General features: G+C 36.2%; 1 protein-coding gene across 1 annotated transcript; it reads left to right on the top strand.

Moving 5' to 3' along the window:
* The first annotated feature begins 1,385 nt into the window (after positions 1–1,385).
* Positions 1,386–15,351, top strand: LOC113052795 (serine/threonine-protein phosphatase 2A 55 kDa regulatory subunit B alpha isoform-like). Its single transcript, XM_026217249.1, has 10 exons — positions 1,386–1,653; positions 2,114–2,185; positions 5,553–5,650; positions 6,553–6,718; positions 7,020–7,132; positions 7,228–7,405; positions 8,322–8,486; positions 8,615–8,784; positions 11,839–11,930; positions 14,126–15,351. The coding sequence occupies exons 1-10, from the start codon at positions 1,647–1,649 to the stop codon at positions 14,403–14,405; spliced, it is 1,341 nt and encodes a 446-aa protein (XP_026073034.1). The 5' UTR covers positions 1,386–1,646; the 3' UTR covers positions 14,406–15,351.
* Positions 15,352–18,958: the final 3,607 nt, after the last annotated feature.

The following is an 18,958-nucleotide window of genomic DNA, read 5'->3' as shown; positions in this document are numbered from 1 at the left end:
TACAAACAAGAAAATGTGAATATAAACCAGTAAATTCAATAACACACAAAATTAAATCTGTTTTGTACCTTGAAAATACTGACAACCACCATAATAATAAAGATGGTACTGTATAAGAGAAAGCCACATGAAGTATCAAAGCTCATCACAAGTAGCTTCACCACAAGCAGAAGTATATATTAACATATAGAAGGTGCACATTTATGGAAACACAAAACACCATCATGGTAACACACGTGATACTTAAATAATGCAAAAAACTTTCATTAAGCAACAGAAGATGTAACATAAAGCTCAAATGTACATAACTGATAACAAGAACTATTTAAAAACATGATTATTTAAACAAAATACTTTCAAACGTGGAGTGTAACGCAGGGAATTCTGGGAATATCAGTTTACAGTTTTAGACTGTAAATTATACATTGATTTGTTCTTTTTTTACTTCTAAAAGCTGTATAATTAACAGAATTTTACTGTAAATTTACATTAAATGCTTTGTTAGATCTTTTACAGTTTTTCCCTGTATATAGTACGGGAACTTACTGTTAACCTATTATCAGTTTTTTTCCGTAGCGTTTTTACAAAATTTTACAGTTAAAATTACACTTATTTTTTACAGTGCAGTACAAAGGGGACAACAACAACACAGACTATTATTGAAAAATAAATAAATTGTATGAACAGTTGTGCTATAGATGATAATGGAATAGAATAGAGTGAAATGCAAGGATGTAGGATGGAGTATATATATTACATGTTTTTATAACTGGGGAACATTTAAATTTGAAATGCATATGAACAACAATCTTAAATATTATTTCTACACTATGAAAATATGAGCTATGAGAATGCACTTGTTTTTAAGAAATGTCAAAATAGTATTATTTTTTTCTATTCTGCATTGTGCAGTTGGGTTGTTTTGATTAAATGATATTACCTAAAAAAAAATACAGCTTAATAACACAAGAAAAAAATAAAAACGATAACACAAGAAAAAAAAACAAGATTTATGAAATTTTTTGCAAATGAATACTTCCTATATTATCATAATACAACATTACATTTGTGTAGTTCGTAATTTATGATTTTGTTCAAGTCGCCGGGTTGATATCTTAAGAGACACAAGGGATTTTTAAGAGAAATAGGAGTATTGAGGAAGGTTAAAATTACTATTATTATTATTATATAGTAGAATAAGGATGAAGTGTGTGGATTTGTAAGCCTAGGGGAGACGCTGGGAGGGAATTTGGTGAATTAGTCTGTAAACCTTTTATCAGATTCACACTCCGGAGCAGAAGGTGGCGGTAATGCGCCAATAACGCTGGATGCCAACCGCCGTTTAACATTAAAAAGAAGAAGAAGACCAAAAAAATAGCGGTGGTTCTGGACGTGACCGCGTGTGGTCGCTGTCGGTCTCGTGCGTGGGCACAACCAGCGCGCGTGACGATAGAATGATAGAGAAGCTAAACGCGCTTCTGTACGGAGGGAATTATGAAATCAAACCGTGTTCCGGCACTTTGTTAAGAAATCCAGTGTTCTCTAATCCCAATATATATTCTTGAAATAACCGAGTCAGAGGAAAAGACGCTTGAAATCAGCATCGAAAAATAAACAGGCCCGGTTTGAATCAAATCCAGCGCAGCATGGACGGTAGATGCAACTTTAATTTCGTTGTATTTCTCATGATTCACGCAGGCACATAATGTGTTTGCCGTGCATTACGTTGCTTTGAAGTCAAACTGTTATTTGGGTAGCTGTTAGTGTCCTGCTTTGTCTGTGTATGGTGAATTTGATGATGTTGAATCAGAAACACGGTCCCACCTCTGTGTTATGATGCATGTGTAGATCATCAGATGTTTGGTGCTTGCTGCTGTGGGCAGATGTTAGGCACAGACTGCCGGACACAGTCCTGATCAACAGCTCTTCCTCAAATCCATGCAAACGTATTGGACACTGTTGATTTTCATGAAGATTTTATTAACTGTCTCTAGTCTCTAGTCCTTCACAGGTGTGGTCTTTTTTGACACATTTGTGGTTGTGGACACAGAGAGGGTTTTTTTCATGTGGTCTTCGTGTTGGACATACAGTCTGAATTTGTCTTCGGTTCCAGGAGATGGAGAGGGCCAGAGCCGCTGGTGTCTGTCCCAGGTCAAAGGAGCCATAGATGATGATGTAGCTGAAGGTAAGGCAAATACCAGAGTTACTGCTGTAAACACGAATACCAGAGTTACTACTGTAAACACGAATACCAGAGTTACTACTACTGTAAACACGAATACCAGAGTTACTACTACTGTAAACGCGAATACCAGAGTTACTACTACTGTAAACGCGAATACCAGAGTTACTACTACTGTAAACGCGAATACCAGAGTTACTACTACTGTAAACGCGAATACCAGAGTTACTACTACTGTAAACGCGAATACCAGAGTTACTACTACTGTAACGCGAATACCAGAGTTACTGCTGTAAACGCGAATAGCAGAGTTACTGCTGTAAACGCGAATAGCAGAGTTACTGCTGTAAACGCGAATAGCAGAGTTGCTGCTGTAAACGCGAATAGCAGAGTTGCTGCTGTAAACGCGAATAGCAGAGTTGCTGCTGTAAACGCGAATACCAGAGTTGCTGCTGTAAACGCGAATAGCAGAGTTACTGCTGTAAACGCGAATAGCAGAGTTACTGCTGTAAACGCGAATACCAGAACTACTGCTGTAAACGCGAATAGCAGAGTTACTGCTGTAAACGCGAATAGCAGAGTTACTGCTGTAAACGCGAATAGCAGAGTTACGAATAGCAGAGTTACTGCTGTAAACGCGAATAGCAGAGTTGCTACTTTAAAAAACAATGCACCTGATGGAATTTGCCACTGATTAGAGAACCGGCTTTACTGACGAGATGCGCATTAATTATTGCACGATATTTATTGCGCACCCCTATTTACTGCTGTAAACGCGAATACCAGCGTGAACTGCTTTAAATGCGAATACCAGCGTTAACTGCTTTAAACGCGAATACCAGCATTAACTGCTTTAAACGCGAATACCAGCGTTACGGCTGTAAACGCGAATACCAGCGCTACGGCTGTAAACGTGAATACCAGCGCTACGGCTGTAAACGCGAATACCAGCGCTACGGCTGTAAACGCGAATACCATCGTTACGGCTGTAAACGCGAAATACCAGCGTTACTTCTGTAATCATAGCAGAGTTAAACTGTAAACGCAAATAGCAGAGTTACTACCGTAAACACAAATACCAGCATTACTACCGTAAACACGAATACCAGAGTTGCTACCGTAAACACAAATACCAGAGTTACTACCGTAAACACAAATACCAGAGTTACCGCTGTAAATAAACACAAATACCAGAGTTATACTGTAAAATCATAAGTTCCATTATAATGATCTTCAAAGTGTGTGGTAAACGCAAATAGCAGAGTTACTACCGTAAACACAAATACCAGCATTACTACCGTAAACACAAATACCAGAGTTGCTACCGTAAACACAAATACCAGAGTTACCGCTGTAAATAAACACAAATACCAGAGTTATACTGTAAACACAAATACCAGAGTTATACTGTAAAATCATAAGTTCCGTTATAATGATCTTCAAAGTGTGTGAAATATTTTAGTCTTTTTTTGTTTGTTTGTTTGTTTGATAATTGTGCTAGATATTAAGTAAAAAAAAACACTGTTATGATGGTGTTATTAATTTGTTTATAATCATATATACATTAATGTAGTTAAAAAATATATCTTAGTTACTACCGTAAAACTATTATAAATTGATAAAGGTTCTTCAAAATGTATAAAATCTGTAGTCATTTTAGCATCATTTTTTTCCTGATTATTACTTATTTGTAACAACTTTGTTATTATTTTTGTTTGTTTTTGGCCGCCATGTTTTCCACTTATCCGCTACCGTCTTTGCTCCTGAAGTTTATGATTGGGTTCTTCTTGCATATAATGCAGGGCTGCACGATTACGATAAAAAAACATAATTGTTGATTATTCCTTTGAAATTCCATTTGTGATTATTAATTATAATTATTACAATTTATGTTGAATGATGTTTATACCATTGTTTGATGCAACTCCATGAAAATAAACAAGCTGAAAACACTCTTTACTGAAAAACCTTTAGTGCGTTTCTATAGTATTTTGCCTCAAATATACATCGGATTGGTTTCTTCTTTAAAATAAAAACATGAATGGTATTATAATGTTATACTAAAATTAAAATAATTGGAAAAACCCTTAAGGTAACGTGTAGAAATAAAAAAAATGCATCTTAAAGAGTAAGTTCACCCAATAATCACAATTATGTCATTAATAACTCACCTTCATGTCGTTCCAAACCCGTGAGACCTCCGTTCATCTTTGGGACACAGTTTAAGATATTTTAGATTTAGTCCGAGAGCTCTCAGTCCCTCCATTGAAGCTGTGTGTACGGTCTACTGTCCATGTCCAGAAAGGTAATAAAAACATCATCAAAGTAGTCCATGTCACATCAGAGGGGCAGTTAGAATTTGTTGAAGCATCAAAAATACATTTTGGTCCAAAAATATCATATTAACTCAGACGTAGTGTCAGCCACATTAAAAAAGTTTCCAGTTTAAGTCATTTGTGGATTAATGTGTATTGGAGACACAAACTGTTTAAAACGATTCAGTTCGATTAGGTGAACTGGTTCAAGAAGATCCGGTTACATCGAATGATTCGTTCACGAACCGGATATCACTACACTGTTTTGTTTTGAAATCTCACAATAGACCCGGAAGAGAAGACAATGATGAATAAAGTCATAGTTTTTTCTATTTTTTGGCCAAAATTTATTTTCTATGCTTCAAAAAAAAAAATTTAACTGACCCTCTGATGTCACATGGACTACTTTGATGATGTTTCGTACCTTTCTGGACATGGACAGTATACCGTACACACAGCTTCAATGGAGGGACTGAGAGCTCTCGGACTAAATCTAAAATATTTTAAACTGTGTTCAGAAGATCAACGGAGGTCTCACAGGTTTGATTGTGTATAATTTACTATAAAATGTTCTCCCTGCTATAAAGTGCGCTTTTGAGTGCTATATTTATAAAACAATTTAGAATGTAAGTCTGGATGAATGGAAAAGTTCGAAACGCTACACTGGCTCTGCGACTGTTTGTGTCAAAGTATGTCTCATTTATATATATACTGTATGTTTCTATGAGGTTAAATTTGCATATGTATCAAACATAAAGGATTTGTTTTATGGCTTGTGTCAGAGGATGGCACAGCCCAGCACCACACTGCCACCCGTCACAATAATACAACAGACAGAAAGAGAGAGAGATTGTTATTGTTAGGAAAGGCATGGACGGGGGGCTTGTTGGCCGATACTGTGTGTGCAGATGCCCGAGATGCTTTTAATGCCAGGCTCCGCATGTTCCCACCCACATGCCCTCAAACACAAGCAGTCACTTATCTTCTCAGAAGCATTCAGAGAAACAATATGCTCATAGTTGCTCTTTTCAATAATTCATTATTGTGTGTTGCAGCTGACATCATCTCTGCGGTGGAGTTCAATCATTCCGGCGAGCTTTTGGCCACAGGAGATCGAGGTGGAAGAATCGTGATCTTCCAGCAAGAACAAGAGGTGAGATGGATCAATGATGAAAGGCTGGAGTATAAATAAGCTTCGGGGCTTGAAATTGTTATTGGAAATGCAAAAGGATGCCATAAATACATACTGCACATATTCAAACCTGGCACCTCAAGGCGAAATGTTATTGGTTCTCACGTGTCATGTGATTGATTACAAAACACCAGGTTTGGACAAATCTGAGAACATATTTTATGATTTCATACATTTTGCATGGGAATCCAAACAGATGTTTCCATCAGGATTTTTCTGGAAACATTTTGGCAAAATGTAAATTTGTGATTTATAATCCTGGAATATTTTTGGAAGACAGCAAAAACTTAAAATATTGAATTTTCTATGATGAAAATAATCAACATGGGCTTTTCTTTGCTTGAAATGGAGACCATAAACAAATATTCCAAATATTCAACGTTTGCACTTCAAGACATGTTATGCAATTTGGTTCTCATCTGTTTTTTGATCAATTACAACACGTTGGATTTAAATAAATGCACATTTGAGAGCATTTTGTGTAGACTATTCTTTTAATAATACACATTCCGATGATGTTTTAGTATTATTATATAAATTATTAATAATATGATTTAGGTTTTATTACGATATGTTTAAATAGTTTACGTTTTAATAATTTTGTTATGTGCTTTTGTCATTTTTCTATATGTTTTTTCTTTTTAATATTACTGTTTTTAGCTTTATTTGTATTTCAGTTTTAGTTATTTTTGTGCTTCCGCTTATTTCTGACTTAATTGCAAAAGCAACATTTCATTTAAGTTTATCATCTAACATTTAGATTTAATTTCAGCTTTGTATCAGTTAACAGCATGGACAGATTGTCAGCATCATTGTAATGCAAGATGTTTAAAGGATCATGTTGCATCTCTGTGTCCTATCAGAGTAAGAGCCTGCCGCAGGGCCGCGCCGAGTATAACGTCTACAGCACGTTCCAGAGTCACGAGCCGGAGTTCGACTATCTGAAGAGTCTGGAAATAGAGGAAAAGATCAACAAGATCCGCTGGCTTCCTCAGAAAAATGCTGCACACTTCCTGTTGTCGACAAACGGTGATTTAACAGATGAAATGCACAGATTAGTGTCAATTTAATATGATTTCTATTATTAATATTTTGAATTAGCTTTCATTTGAATTAAGTTTTAATAATTTATGCATCGTTCAAATCGATCAGTTCTTGTATATTAAATTTTGAAGTTGTTCATATAATATTGCATGACAATGATTTTTAGTAGTTCCGTTAATAATAGCAACCCCGGCACTGACTGTCACATTCACACGTTTATACGTGAGGGTTACTCTGTTATCAAATATGTTAATTATTCAATGCTCCGTTGTTTTCTTGCATGCAGATAAAACCATCAAGCTCTGGAAAATCAGTGAACGAGACAAGCGACCAGAGGGTTATAACCTCAAAGAAGAGGATGGCCGCTACAGGCATCCATCATCCCTCACAACACTACGGGTGTGAACACACTCTCTCACACACACACACACACATTATGAATTCTGTGAATGCATTAAGTCGTCTGTAGGAGTAACAGGCTTTGCTCGGCGCAGGTTCCAGTGTTCCAGCCGATGGATCTGATGGTGGAGGCGAGTCCACGGCGGGTTTACGCCAACGCTCACACCTACCACATCAACTCCATCTCCGTCAACAGCGACAACGAGACGTATCTGTCCGCCGATGACCTCCGGATCAATCTGTGGCACCTGGACTTCACCGACCGAAGCTTCAGTATCCTGTTTGTCCGTTTGTGTTTAGTCAAATACTGCGGTTCAAAAGGTTCAGGGTCCGAAGGATTTTGCTCACTAAGGCTGCGTGTAGATTACAAAACATTTTGTGATGTTGTGAAATTTTGCAATTTAAAATAACTGTTTTCTATTTGAAAATTTTATTTATTCCTATGATGCAAATCTGATTTTTGTTTAGCACCCAGTCTTCACCATCACATGATCCTTCAGAAATCATTCATATTTTCAGTGAAATACGTCGCATCAGTGCATAGGTCACACTTTATTATTACATTCAGAAATGACATGAAAATGCCAGTAAATAAAATGTTATAAATACTATAAACATGTATTTTAGGTTCCCCCCACTCAACAAATATTTTAATTTAACGGTAGCATTATTAATATTATTTAGATGAAACAGAACAGGGATGAAAAATAAGTATAATTTAAAATGAGTGTCATTCATTACATACAGCAAGTGTAAACAAATGTATTTAAAGTGAAACTCTGCATGTGGGAAATGTTTCAGATGATAAAAAATGCAACTTATAGAAAATAAATTACATGTACAAGGTTGTTCTGCTATATATTTTTATGAGAGCCATGATTTACATGGTTTTTTTTTTTTCAGGATTATTTAAGGAAAAGAAAGTTTGAAAAAAATATTTCAAATGGAACTCTTTTGCAATAATACAAATGTCTTTAATGTCACTTAATGCATGCTTAATTTCTTAAATTAAAATCTTACCGGCCCCAGTTTTTTGCAGTTATATTATATAACACGTGAATGTTTCATAGTGGTTAATAAGGCAATTGCTGGACTTCCTTTTAATTATATTCTTTTCTTTTTCCTCATAATGCACACTGGATCACAGTCTTGTAGTGTAACTGAAGCTTGCCCTTAACCGCTGACTCAGACATTGTTGATATCAAGCCGGTGAACATGGAGGAGCTGACGGAGGTGATCACGGCTTCAGAGTTTCACCCGCTCCAGTGCAACACGTTTGTGTACGGCAGCAGCAAGGGCTCCGTGCGTCTGTGTGACATGAGGGCGTCCGCGTTGTGTGACCAGCACTCGAAACGTATGTTTCTGAAGTTTCACTGCTCATTAGACACACACAATGACACGGGTTTCGGTTGATCTCAGCTGTAAACCTCTCGGGAGGACTTTTGTTGTCGTGTAACTCATTTATCATGCGTTTCTGTGCAGTGTTTGAGGAGCCCGAGGACCCCAGCACACGCTCCTTCTTCTCTGAAATCATCTCATCCATCTCAGACGTCAAGTTCAGTCACAGCGGCCGATACATGATGACCAGAGATTATCTGACCCTGAAGATCTGGGACCTGCACATGGAGAGTCGACCGGTGGAAACCTACCAGGTGCTGTTTCGCTCTCTGAGGCAGAAAATAGAGTAATCCATACGGCTTTGGTGTGCCAAAGCTAATCATTTTTAAAGGATCAGTTCACCTAAAAATGAAAACTGTCATGATTTACTCAGCCCTCATTGTTGCTCTAATTTGTGTGACTGACTTCTGGGACACAAAAGGAGAAATGATGAATATTCTGGTTGTTTTACCCATGCAATTACAGTTAATCTAGACTGAGGCTTTTAAGCTTATAAAAAGTGCTTGTGATTCGATAGGTTGATCCAGTCAGAGTTGATTCATTCCCGAATCATGCTGATCTGGTTCACACCTTTCTGGAGAGGAAGTTAATCTATACCTGAAAATTAAGCTATTTCATGAATTCTGACTATTTCAGAAGAACTGCTTTCATCCTTGTCCTTTTGGTAACCTTTAACACTCTTTATAACTTATAGTTATGTGAAAGAAACATCCAGAAGATACTTTTAAAGTTTCTCTCTTCCCTTTGAACAAAGTAAGTCAAAGAGTTTTGGAACAACAGGAGGGTTAAAAAAAGATCATTTTCATTTTGTGTGAACCAATCCTATGAACCAGGGGTCTCTAAACTCGCCTAAACACATCAACACCCCTTCCTAGAAGTTTTGTAGCATGCCTAGTAAGATCTTGATTATCTGGTTCATGTGTGTTTGATTCGGGCTTGAGCTGAACTCTCCAGGACCGAGTTCATAGAATTGGCTCACACAAAATGAAAAGGATAATTTTGGAGACCCCCTACTATAAACAGAATAACAATTTAGCAACATCGACCACTAGGTGGTGTCAGGAATTTACATGTATTTCTTGACCATCTCTATAAAGGTATTTTACACTGCATGATAATGTTGTTTTTCCATATTTCAGTTGCAAAAGCCATTAGAAATTCGATTTAATTATGAAAAGTTGGATGTGATGCACTGCATTAATGAAATATTGCAATTACCATGATTATAATTATCGGTAATTGTAAACTTAATTACGGCACTTTGGATTCTGAAGTGATTGTATGCCAATAGAATTTATGCCAAAATTAATACATGACCGACTTCACCGTTGACACATTTTTATGTCTTTGGCTTATTAACTATCCTGTATTAGTAATAAATTATGTTTAGAGATTGATGTTTGATATGATTAGTTAATTATTATAATTACTATTTATTATATTATTATTATATTAAAAACAAATATCTTCAGCTAACTATACCTTAAAATATATGAATGGTAGTGTAATACAATTCAGTGGCTGTAATAATATCTGAAATGGAATGAATGAAACTAAACTTTTTTTCATAAAATCTACTAATTTCTCTAAACACATTTGAAAATGAAAATTGTTTATACTTTTTGCTTGTATTTAGTGGGGAAAAAAATAGTGTAGAAAGCATGGCTACTTTTTTTAGTGTTTTACTGTAAAAAAAAAAAAATGTTTACAGTTACAATTAGGGATGCCCTGGTTAACCGGCCATAAATTGGAACCGGAAGTTTTTTGCTTAAAATACGTGATAGGCAGTCGGACGGTTTTTGGTCTTTTTTTTTTCGGCGGATTTTTCCGGAAGTGCGCCCACGTGCACAGAATGCATTGTAATCATTCACTATCATGTCATGTGTGTGGAAGTATTTCGAAATCTGTGTGCAGGACACGTGCAGCCGTTCAGCACTGGAAGTGCAGAGCTTCATGTCTGAGGCACAGATAGCGGGAAGCGAACAGCAGCTGATGTACTGGCGCACAAATAAAAGGCCCTTTCCTGCGCGAGCGTACTGTACTTGTTCGCGCATTTGTAATTCCATACGCGCCCTGCACAAGCAGAGACAGTGAAGGGATGTTCAGCTCAACTTCTTGCGTGTTGGATGAGAAACTAAACCGACTAAACTGTGACAAAACTGATTTTTTATTTATTTGATTTTTTTAAGTATAAATTGCACACACGTTTGAAAAGCCAGGAGTAAACGTCAGTACTGTATAAAGGATGAATTTTTTTTAATTTGCCTTACAAATACATCGACTTAATTTGATTTAAAAATCACCTGCTGTAGAACACTGAAAAAAAGTGTTTCATTCATCAAATAAAAAAAGAATTAAGATAATGATTCACATCTATATTTTTTAACTTGAGCAAATAGTTATTTATTTTTCATTGGCTCAAGTACAAAAATATAGGTGTGAATCATTACCCTATTTTATTTATTCTTTAATTGGATGAATGAAACACAAGAATCTTTGTGTTATTCACACCAACATTATTTGATTTTAACATTTTGGAATAATTTAATTGTATAGCATAGCCTACTTTTTTATTCTCACTGGTAAAACTTTTTATTTAATTTAAAACCAAATTTAAAAACTAAAACAAATACTGAATGCTGGTTTAGAGACATCTTATTGAATGTGTGTTGATTGTGTTGTTTGGATTGTAGAACTATGCAGTTATTGCCTTTAATTTCACATGGTTACAGTTAATCTTTTAATTTAAGGCCAGTTCTATGTAGTTTCAACCCAATTCAAAAACAAAAGCTAAACGCTGATGTCTGTACCATCTGTGTTTGTATTGAGTGTAGGCTACTTACTGTGCAGTTACTGGCATTCATTTCAGATGGTTATGGTTATTGTTTTCAATAGCCAAACGCCAGTTTGGTCTATTAAATACCAAATAGACATCTTGTTTATGCACGCTTTCCTTCTTTCTTGTTTGTTGCTTAAAAAAAAAAAAAAAACAGGTATCAGAATCGGCCATTTTGCTTGTAAAAAAAAATCGGAATCGTCCATGAAAAATCATGATAGTGCATCCCTAATTACAATATTTAACTGTTTTGGCTCTGAAGAAAAAGTCAAAGAGGTTTCATAGAAACTATAAGCTATTTTTTTTTTCATTAAATTAATGCTTCTCAGTCTACTTATGACATTAGTTTTATGGCTCTGATTACCCAGAATGCCCTGATTAAACATTAAGAATCTGGGCTCTTCATAAACTAGCTTTCCCTGCTGTGTGACATTAGTGTGATTTCTCTCTCTCTCTCTCTCTCTCTCATCAGGTTCATGGTTATCTCAGGAGTAAGCTGTGCTCTCTTTACGAGAACGACTGCATCTTTGATAAGTTTGAGTGCTGCTGGAGGAGCGACGACAGGTGAGGAGACACGACTCGCGTTCAGTTGTAGTGTGAGAAGCAATCATCATGATGTTTCTGTTCAGCTGACGGACTCTGCTAATGACGAAAGCCTCTTTGGGCTCGTTTCAGTTCATGATAAAAGCCCATACAAAGCAGACCTCCAGCAGACATGAGCTGTGTTTGTCTGTCTGACCGAAGGTTTCATCTGTGACTAACAGAGCGCTTGTATTTACTGACACACAATTTTTCTATTTAAAAGAAATGCTGTTCTTTGGAATTTTCTATACATCAGACAATCCTGAAAACCTTGGTTTCTAAAAAAAAAAAAAATTAAGCAGCATAACTGTTTTCAGCATTGATGATAATCAGAAATGTTTTGATTATTGATTTCTGAAGGATCATGTGACACTGAAGACTGGAGAAATTATGCTGAAAATTCAGCTTTGATCTCAGAAATAAATTGTATTTTACAATATAAAACAGTTAATCTAATTATTAAATTTTTTCCACTATTAATGCAATTATATATTTTTCAAAAACATACAAAAAAATCTTACAGACCCCATAAATTAAATACAATGGCAGTAATAATTGCAGAAAAACAATTAATAAAAATAACTTTTCATTTTGCATAAAATCCAGAATTGATTAAATACGATTGACAACAATATATATATATATATATACACACACACAGTATATTCCTAAATATATTTATATTTACCTCTGTTTATTTAGTGAAAAGCAGTGTAAAAAAATAAAAGACTAGATAAAGGTTGTTTTTTTGTTTATTTATTTTAACTAGAGTTTTACAGTAAATGCAGCATTGGCTTCTAGGCTGAAATTATAGTTTGTTTGTTTTTTCCTAAAAAAAAGTCAAAGCAAATACATAAACTATATATCAATTAGTGTTATTTTAGTATTAGTGTTATAGTTTGTTTTAATTAATATTTTCAATTAGCATTTTGGATGTTATTTTTATATTTTCGGTTTTAATTTTAAAGTATTAATAATTCTGTTGTGCATTGTCGTTTACATTAGTTTTGTGTCCTTAAATGTCTAAATAGTAGAGGTGGGCATAGATTAATTTTTTTAATCTAGATTAATCTCACTGTGATCTTGAAATTAATCTAGATTAATCTAGATTAAAATGGCTCATTCGAATTCTGCAGAAGGCATTCAGAATATGTGTGTTACCCAAATAAATTTGACAAACAGTAAGTCTTTGAGAAGGGGTTTATAAAGCTAGATGGTGCATTAGAAAAGGGGCTCATCTCCTGTTTCCAAAATGCATCACAAAGTGCTTGAAAAAGATGTAAACTAATTCCACATTGCACAAGGTGGAAACAACATTACTCCTGTTTCACACCGATGTTTAAGTTTTTTTTTTTTTTCAAGTTTGTAGGTGTCAAGGTACAGAAACCAAATAATAGCACTGGATAGTCTTCAATGTAAAAATGAAATATACAATCAAACCTACATTTATTCAGACACCTTCAACATTTCTCACATTATTACAGTTTTGCAATATATATATTAAAAATTATATCTGGTTTCTTAATAATTTTTGGTTTGACTGTTAAAACTACAAAGAAATTAAGTCAAGAGCAGTGAGTGATTTTCATGTTTAAATCGACAAGCGGTACGGCTTAACAACACGTGAGAAAGATAAGCTTTCGTGACGATGCGCAGCAGTGGCCCGTCAAATATCCTGGGCATCTTTTTAGGCTGTCCTCAGCGAGTCAGTTATATAAAATATCAAGGTGAAAGTCATCATAGCTTGCTTAGTATAGACCCAGCTCCCAACCCAACTTTGAGAAGAGATTAACGGCGATATTTTTTTTATCGCCCGATGAGAGTCTCGCGTTAACGCAGCACATTAACGGCGATAGCGGCCCACCACTACTAAATGGTTATACTTAAGTTGAAATCAGTTTCAGTTATTTAAAAAAAAAAATGAAGTAAAATTTAAATGGAAAAGAAAAATGGTGAAATAACTTTTATATTAAATTTAAAAAAATAATTTTATGTAGTGAATTGTATAATTGTTTCATTTCATTATTTAATATTTTATACATATTTATATCTCAGCCCTACATTTAAACATTTTGTAATAACAGTTAGCTTTACTTTTTTCCTTTATAATGAAGGAAGAAAATATTCATCTTTGCCTCATTATCTCATAATCTTTCTCATAATCTCTCCGTTCACAGTGAGGTCATGACGGGCTCCTATAACAACTTCTTCCGAATGTTCAATCGTGACGCCCAGAGGGACGTGACCCTGGAGGCCTCATGGGAGAACGGCTCCCCCGGTTGCCCGCTCAAGACCTGGCGTGTGTCCACGGGGAGCCGGCGCAAGAGGAACGAGATCGGCGTCGACTGCCTGGACTTCAGCAGAAAGATCCTCTACACCTCCTGGCATCCGCAGGATAACATCGTCGCACTGGCGACAGTCAATAACCTTTACATATTCCAGGAGAAACCTAATTAGGGATTTCAAACTGCTTCGTCCCCATCCCTAGCTCCAAGAGTCAGGCGGGATACAGGCCGAGCACAACGTCTCTCCTGAAACTCATAGTCCTAATATTAACCACTGTAGTACAAAAATACCATTGGTTTATTCTATTACGTTAACTGATACACTGTAGGTCGGTGGAAGGGATTTCTATTTGTATTACTGTATTTGTTTTTTTATTTTGCACCTTGTCTGTTTTAGCTTTAATCGAAAACATCTCTGATTGCTGGGTTATCAACATGTAACCAAACGGACTTGCAAGCAAACCGCAGAATCCTATTTAATGAGTTTGTGGAGTCATAATTAATCAATTCGACTAGTCACGCACTGATCGCTCCCTTCTGAACTCAGGCCTGGTGCAACGGGATGTTTCCTCCACCAAACACTCAGTCTGACGCCTGACATTCATCCACAAGTGCAATTGACTTATAGCAGGGTTCCCAAATAGCTCCATTATTCCCTACATTAAATCTGTAATGGGTACAACTAATCGTGGCATTAATTTTATGCAATATCTTAGTCTTTGAGGAAAGGGAGACTTTTTAATCAGTGTGTTTTAATTGTTTTATAGAGAGACACACACGTGTTTTAAGTCATAAGTAAATGTTTGTGCATTTGTGCATGTTTTATGATTTTCAGCATCTTTTGATGTGTCATTTTATTTGCAGCGTTTTAATACAGAATGGCTCTACTGAGGTGAAGAATGCTCTAGATATTTTTATATGAATTTTCGGGAAAATTTTAAATTATGTCCTTGACAGTATTCAGTGTGTTTATGCTGTTGATTGGTGCAGAATGGAAATCAGAGTGTTTACATGGAAATCAGGCCTGCTGTATATGAACAAACCCTAAAGTATGTTCCCTTTATCTTAATAGTTGTAAAACCCAAAATGTAAAATAAAACTTAATTTTAAGACTGGAAGCTAAACTTCTTGGGGTCATTTATTTTTCCATTCATAGGTCATTAAAGGAAAATCCAATTAAATGGCACTATTACATACCAGGTAATATAAAACCATACAGAGCAGAATCACTCATCTCTCAGCAAATAGGACACCGTGAAATGAATCTGGGCCTCTGCTATTTTAGGAGTTGGTGATCTGTGAACCGAAGTAACAGGTTTTTAGGTTGTTATAATGGCAGTGCATGTAAACATTGGATGCTGTCTATCTTTACATCAACAACTTAAACGTGTAATGATTATATAATGTGTGTATATGTATGTAAATGGAAAACCAGATAGATAAATAGATGGATAAATCTGTCTGTCGATAACTGTCAGTATATACAGGTGCATCTCAACAAATTATAGTGTTGTTGAAAAGTTCATTTCAGTAATTCAACTTAAATTGTAAAACTTGAGTATTAAATAAATTCACTGCACACAGACTGAAGTAGTTTAAGTCTTTGGTTCTTTTAATTGTGATGATTTTGTCTCACATTTAACAAAACCCACCAATCTCAACAAATTGGAATGGTGACGTGCCAATCAGCTAATCAACTCAAAACACCTGCAAAGGATTCCTGAGCCTTCAAAATGGTCTCTCATTTTGGTTCACTAGGCTACACAATCATGGGGAAGACAGCTGATCTGACAGTTGTCCTGAAGACCATCATTGACACCCTTCACAAGGAGGGTAAGCCACAAACATTCACTGCCAAAGAAGCTGGCTGTTCACAGAGTGCTGTATCCAAGCATGTTAATAGAAAGTTGATTGGAACGAAAAAGATGCACAACCAACCAGGGACGGACTGGGAATAAAAAAACGGCCCTGGATTTTGTGTACTGTTGATTTAAACACTCAACTTAAACACTCTCTGTACTGTCAGGTATTTTGTCATCTTCTGAGGGTGGTTTGACAAAATAAAAAAAACTCTAGGATGTAACTATCTGACTTGGGGCACATAAAAGTAATTTAAAGTTGAGCTGGAGTGAGTGTCTTTCTCTGCTCTTGGTCTAAGCCCAACCTGAATAAACAAATTATATATATATATATATATATAAAAAAAAAAAAAAAGGTTTTATTCCAAGATAGCATGAAATAGATTATATAATATGCTGTTGTAACAGCATATTATACAATCTATTCCATGCTGTCTTAAAATGTATTTATTATTTAATAATCTTAATTAATTTATGCAGTAATTAATCTTACTGCACAAATAATAATACCACAGCTAAATGAAAATACACCATTACAAATGTAACTTCTGTATTCAAAATCTTCAGTTTGTAAGCATTAACTTTAACGTTAGCAACATTTTTAAAAGTAAAAGCACAAAATATTTCTTAATATTAGCTGCATGTGGCATTTTACAGCTGAAATGTTGAAGTTTATCTGTTTTAACTACTGTAATCATTAAAAATGTAGCAACCTGAATATCACTTCCTTACATCATCCTAAACTAACTATAAGTCGCACTTTTTTTATATCAGTTCGGGAGTTCGGAGTGGGTTCGTGAATCATTTGAGTCAGTTTGGGGTTTGCAAATCATTTGAATCAGTTCGGGAGTTCGGGCGGGATTGCGCATCATTTGAGTCAGTTTGGGGATTGCGAATCATTTGAGTCTGTTCGGGAGTTCAAAGCGGGTTTGCGAATCAATTGAGTCAGTTCAGGAGTTCGTGGCGGGTTCGCGAATCATTTGAGTCAGTTCAGGAGTTCGTAGCGGGTTCGCGAATCATTTGAGTCAGTTCGGGAATTCAAAGCGGGTTCGCGAATCATTTGAAGTTGGCGAATCATAGCTGTATATGGATTATTGACTAATTTAGTAGCTAGTTCTAATTAAGATTTCCACGCATGCTTAGGTGTGATATGTGAACTGGTATTTCTTGTTTTAATGATGTGTTAACAGTATCAAGTAGATTCAAAAACTAAACAAATCGTGCCTAAGTGCACACATCAAGGCTAATGTAAAGTTACATGATGAAGTCATACTACTGCGCGTGTGCATTTTGTGTGCGTTCTTTCACTGCATTATTCGGTGTATTCAAATGCATTTATGAATGCATGTGAATGTTCACAAAATTCAAGATATGAATGAATGAATATTAGCCTAAAGAACCTTTGTGCCAAAAGGGTACTTTCTTGTCATTATAGAACCTTTTTAGCATAAAGGGTTCTTTGGAGTTGAGTAAAGAGCCCTGGTTCTATATAGAACCCCAATGAACCCTTTTTTCTAAGAGTTTGTTGTCATAACGTTCACCTTGGAGATTGAAAATGTTTCTTTTTTGAGATCCCAGGAGCCCAAATTCAGACCCAGAACAATATTAAACCCACAGAAGAGGCAAACTGCAGGGAGAGGCAGTGGTGGACAGTAACGGAGTAGCTTTACTTCGTTACTGTACTTAAGTACATTTTTCAATTATCTGAACTCTACTGGAGTAGTTTTATTTTGAGTAACTTTTACTTTTACTTCACTACATTCCAAAGCATAAGATCGTACTTTTAACTTCACTACATTTCATAAAACATATCGTTACTCCCTATAATATATCACGTGCTCCGATACGCAGAAGCGGTGTCTTTTCAAAATAAACTTTACTCAGATCGCGAATCGCACCAAACGATTCGTTTACGAATTAGAATGATCCGATTGCAGCTGTTCTGGAGTCGACCACTCACTGATTCAAATGAACGGTTTAGTGCGAGTCTCCTGAAGTAAGAACCGGGAGATCTTGTGAGCGTGCGTGCGTCTGATGTTGCTAAAAGTAAGTTATTAATGTCGAAATTTAGGATTAATTATTGTAACTGAAAATCATATTTAGGTCAAAATTGTCAGTTGTTTGGGAACTAAATCCGCTGTAAAGAGAGAACTATTTAAGCCCACTGAAATGCTCCAGTGCAAAGCAGACACATCTATCAGTGTCTCCGTGTATTAGGTTAAAAAATAAAATAAAATAACCTTCAACTAACACAGATTAAATAAAATAACTCATGCTTGTCCAAATTCCCCGCAACCGTAATATTAAATGGAGTTATTTTTTACATTCTTTGGTCGAAGTTTTCAGATCGGCAATTCGGAGCCTGTTCGCGACTCCGTTGATTCAGATCGGCACTTCGGAGCCTGTTCGGTTGATTCAGATCGGCACTTCGGAGACTGTTCGGTTGATTCAGATCGGCGCTTCGGAGCCTGTTCGCGACTCGGTTGATTCAGATCGGCGCTTCGGAGACTGTTTGCGACTCGGTTGATTCAGATCGGCACTTCGGAGACTGTTCGCGACTCGGTTGATTTAGATCGGCACTTCGGAGCCTGTTCGCGACTCGGTTGATTTAGATCGGCACTTCGGAGACTGTTCGCGACTCGGTTGATTTAGATCGGCACTTCGGAGCCTGTTCGCGACTCGGTTGATTCAGATCGGCACTTCGGAGCATGTCCGCGACTCGGTTGATTCAGATCGGCACTTCGGAGACTGTTCGCGACTCGGTTGATTTAGATCGGCACTTCGGAGCCTGTTCGCGACTCGGTTGATTCAGATCGGCACTTCGGAGCCTGTTCGCGACTCGGTTGATTCAGATCGGCACTTCGGA

This window comes from Carassius auratus, chromosome 33, assembly GCF_003368295.1.
Source record: "Carassius auratus strain Wakin chromosome 33, ASM336829v1, whole genome shotgun sequence".
In the NCBI taxonomy this organism is placed as follows: Eukaryota; Metazoa; Chordata; class Actinopteri; order Cypriniformes; family Cyprinidae; genus Carassius; species Carassius auratus.
The sequence above is the reverse complement of the archived record's forward strand: the minus strand, read 5'-3'. Positions and strand labels throughout refer to the sequence as shown.

Bases quoted from the DNA above. Each gene is read 5' to 3' on its own strand.
- LOC113052795 (XM_026217249.1), top strand. The intron at 7,133-7,227 runs GTGTGAACACAC...TGCTCGGCGCAG, and splicing joins CATCCCTCACAACACTACGG to GTTCCAGTGTTCCAGCCGAT. The intron at 8,785-11,838 runs GTGCTGTTTCGC...CTCTCTCATCAG, and splicing joins GACCGGTGGAAACCTACCAG to GTTCATGGTTATCTCAGGAG.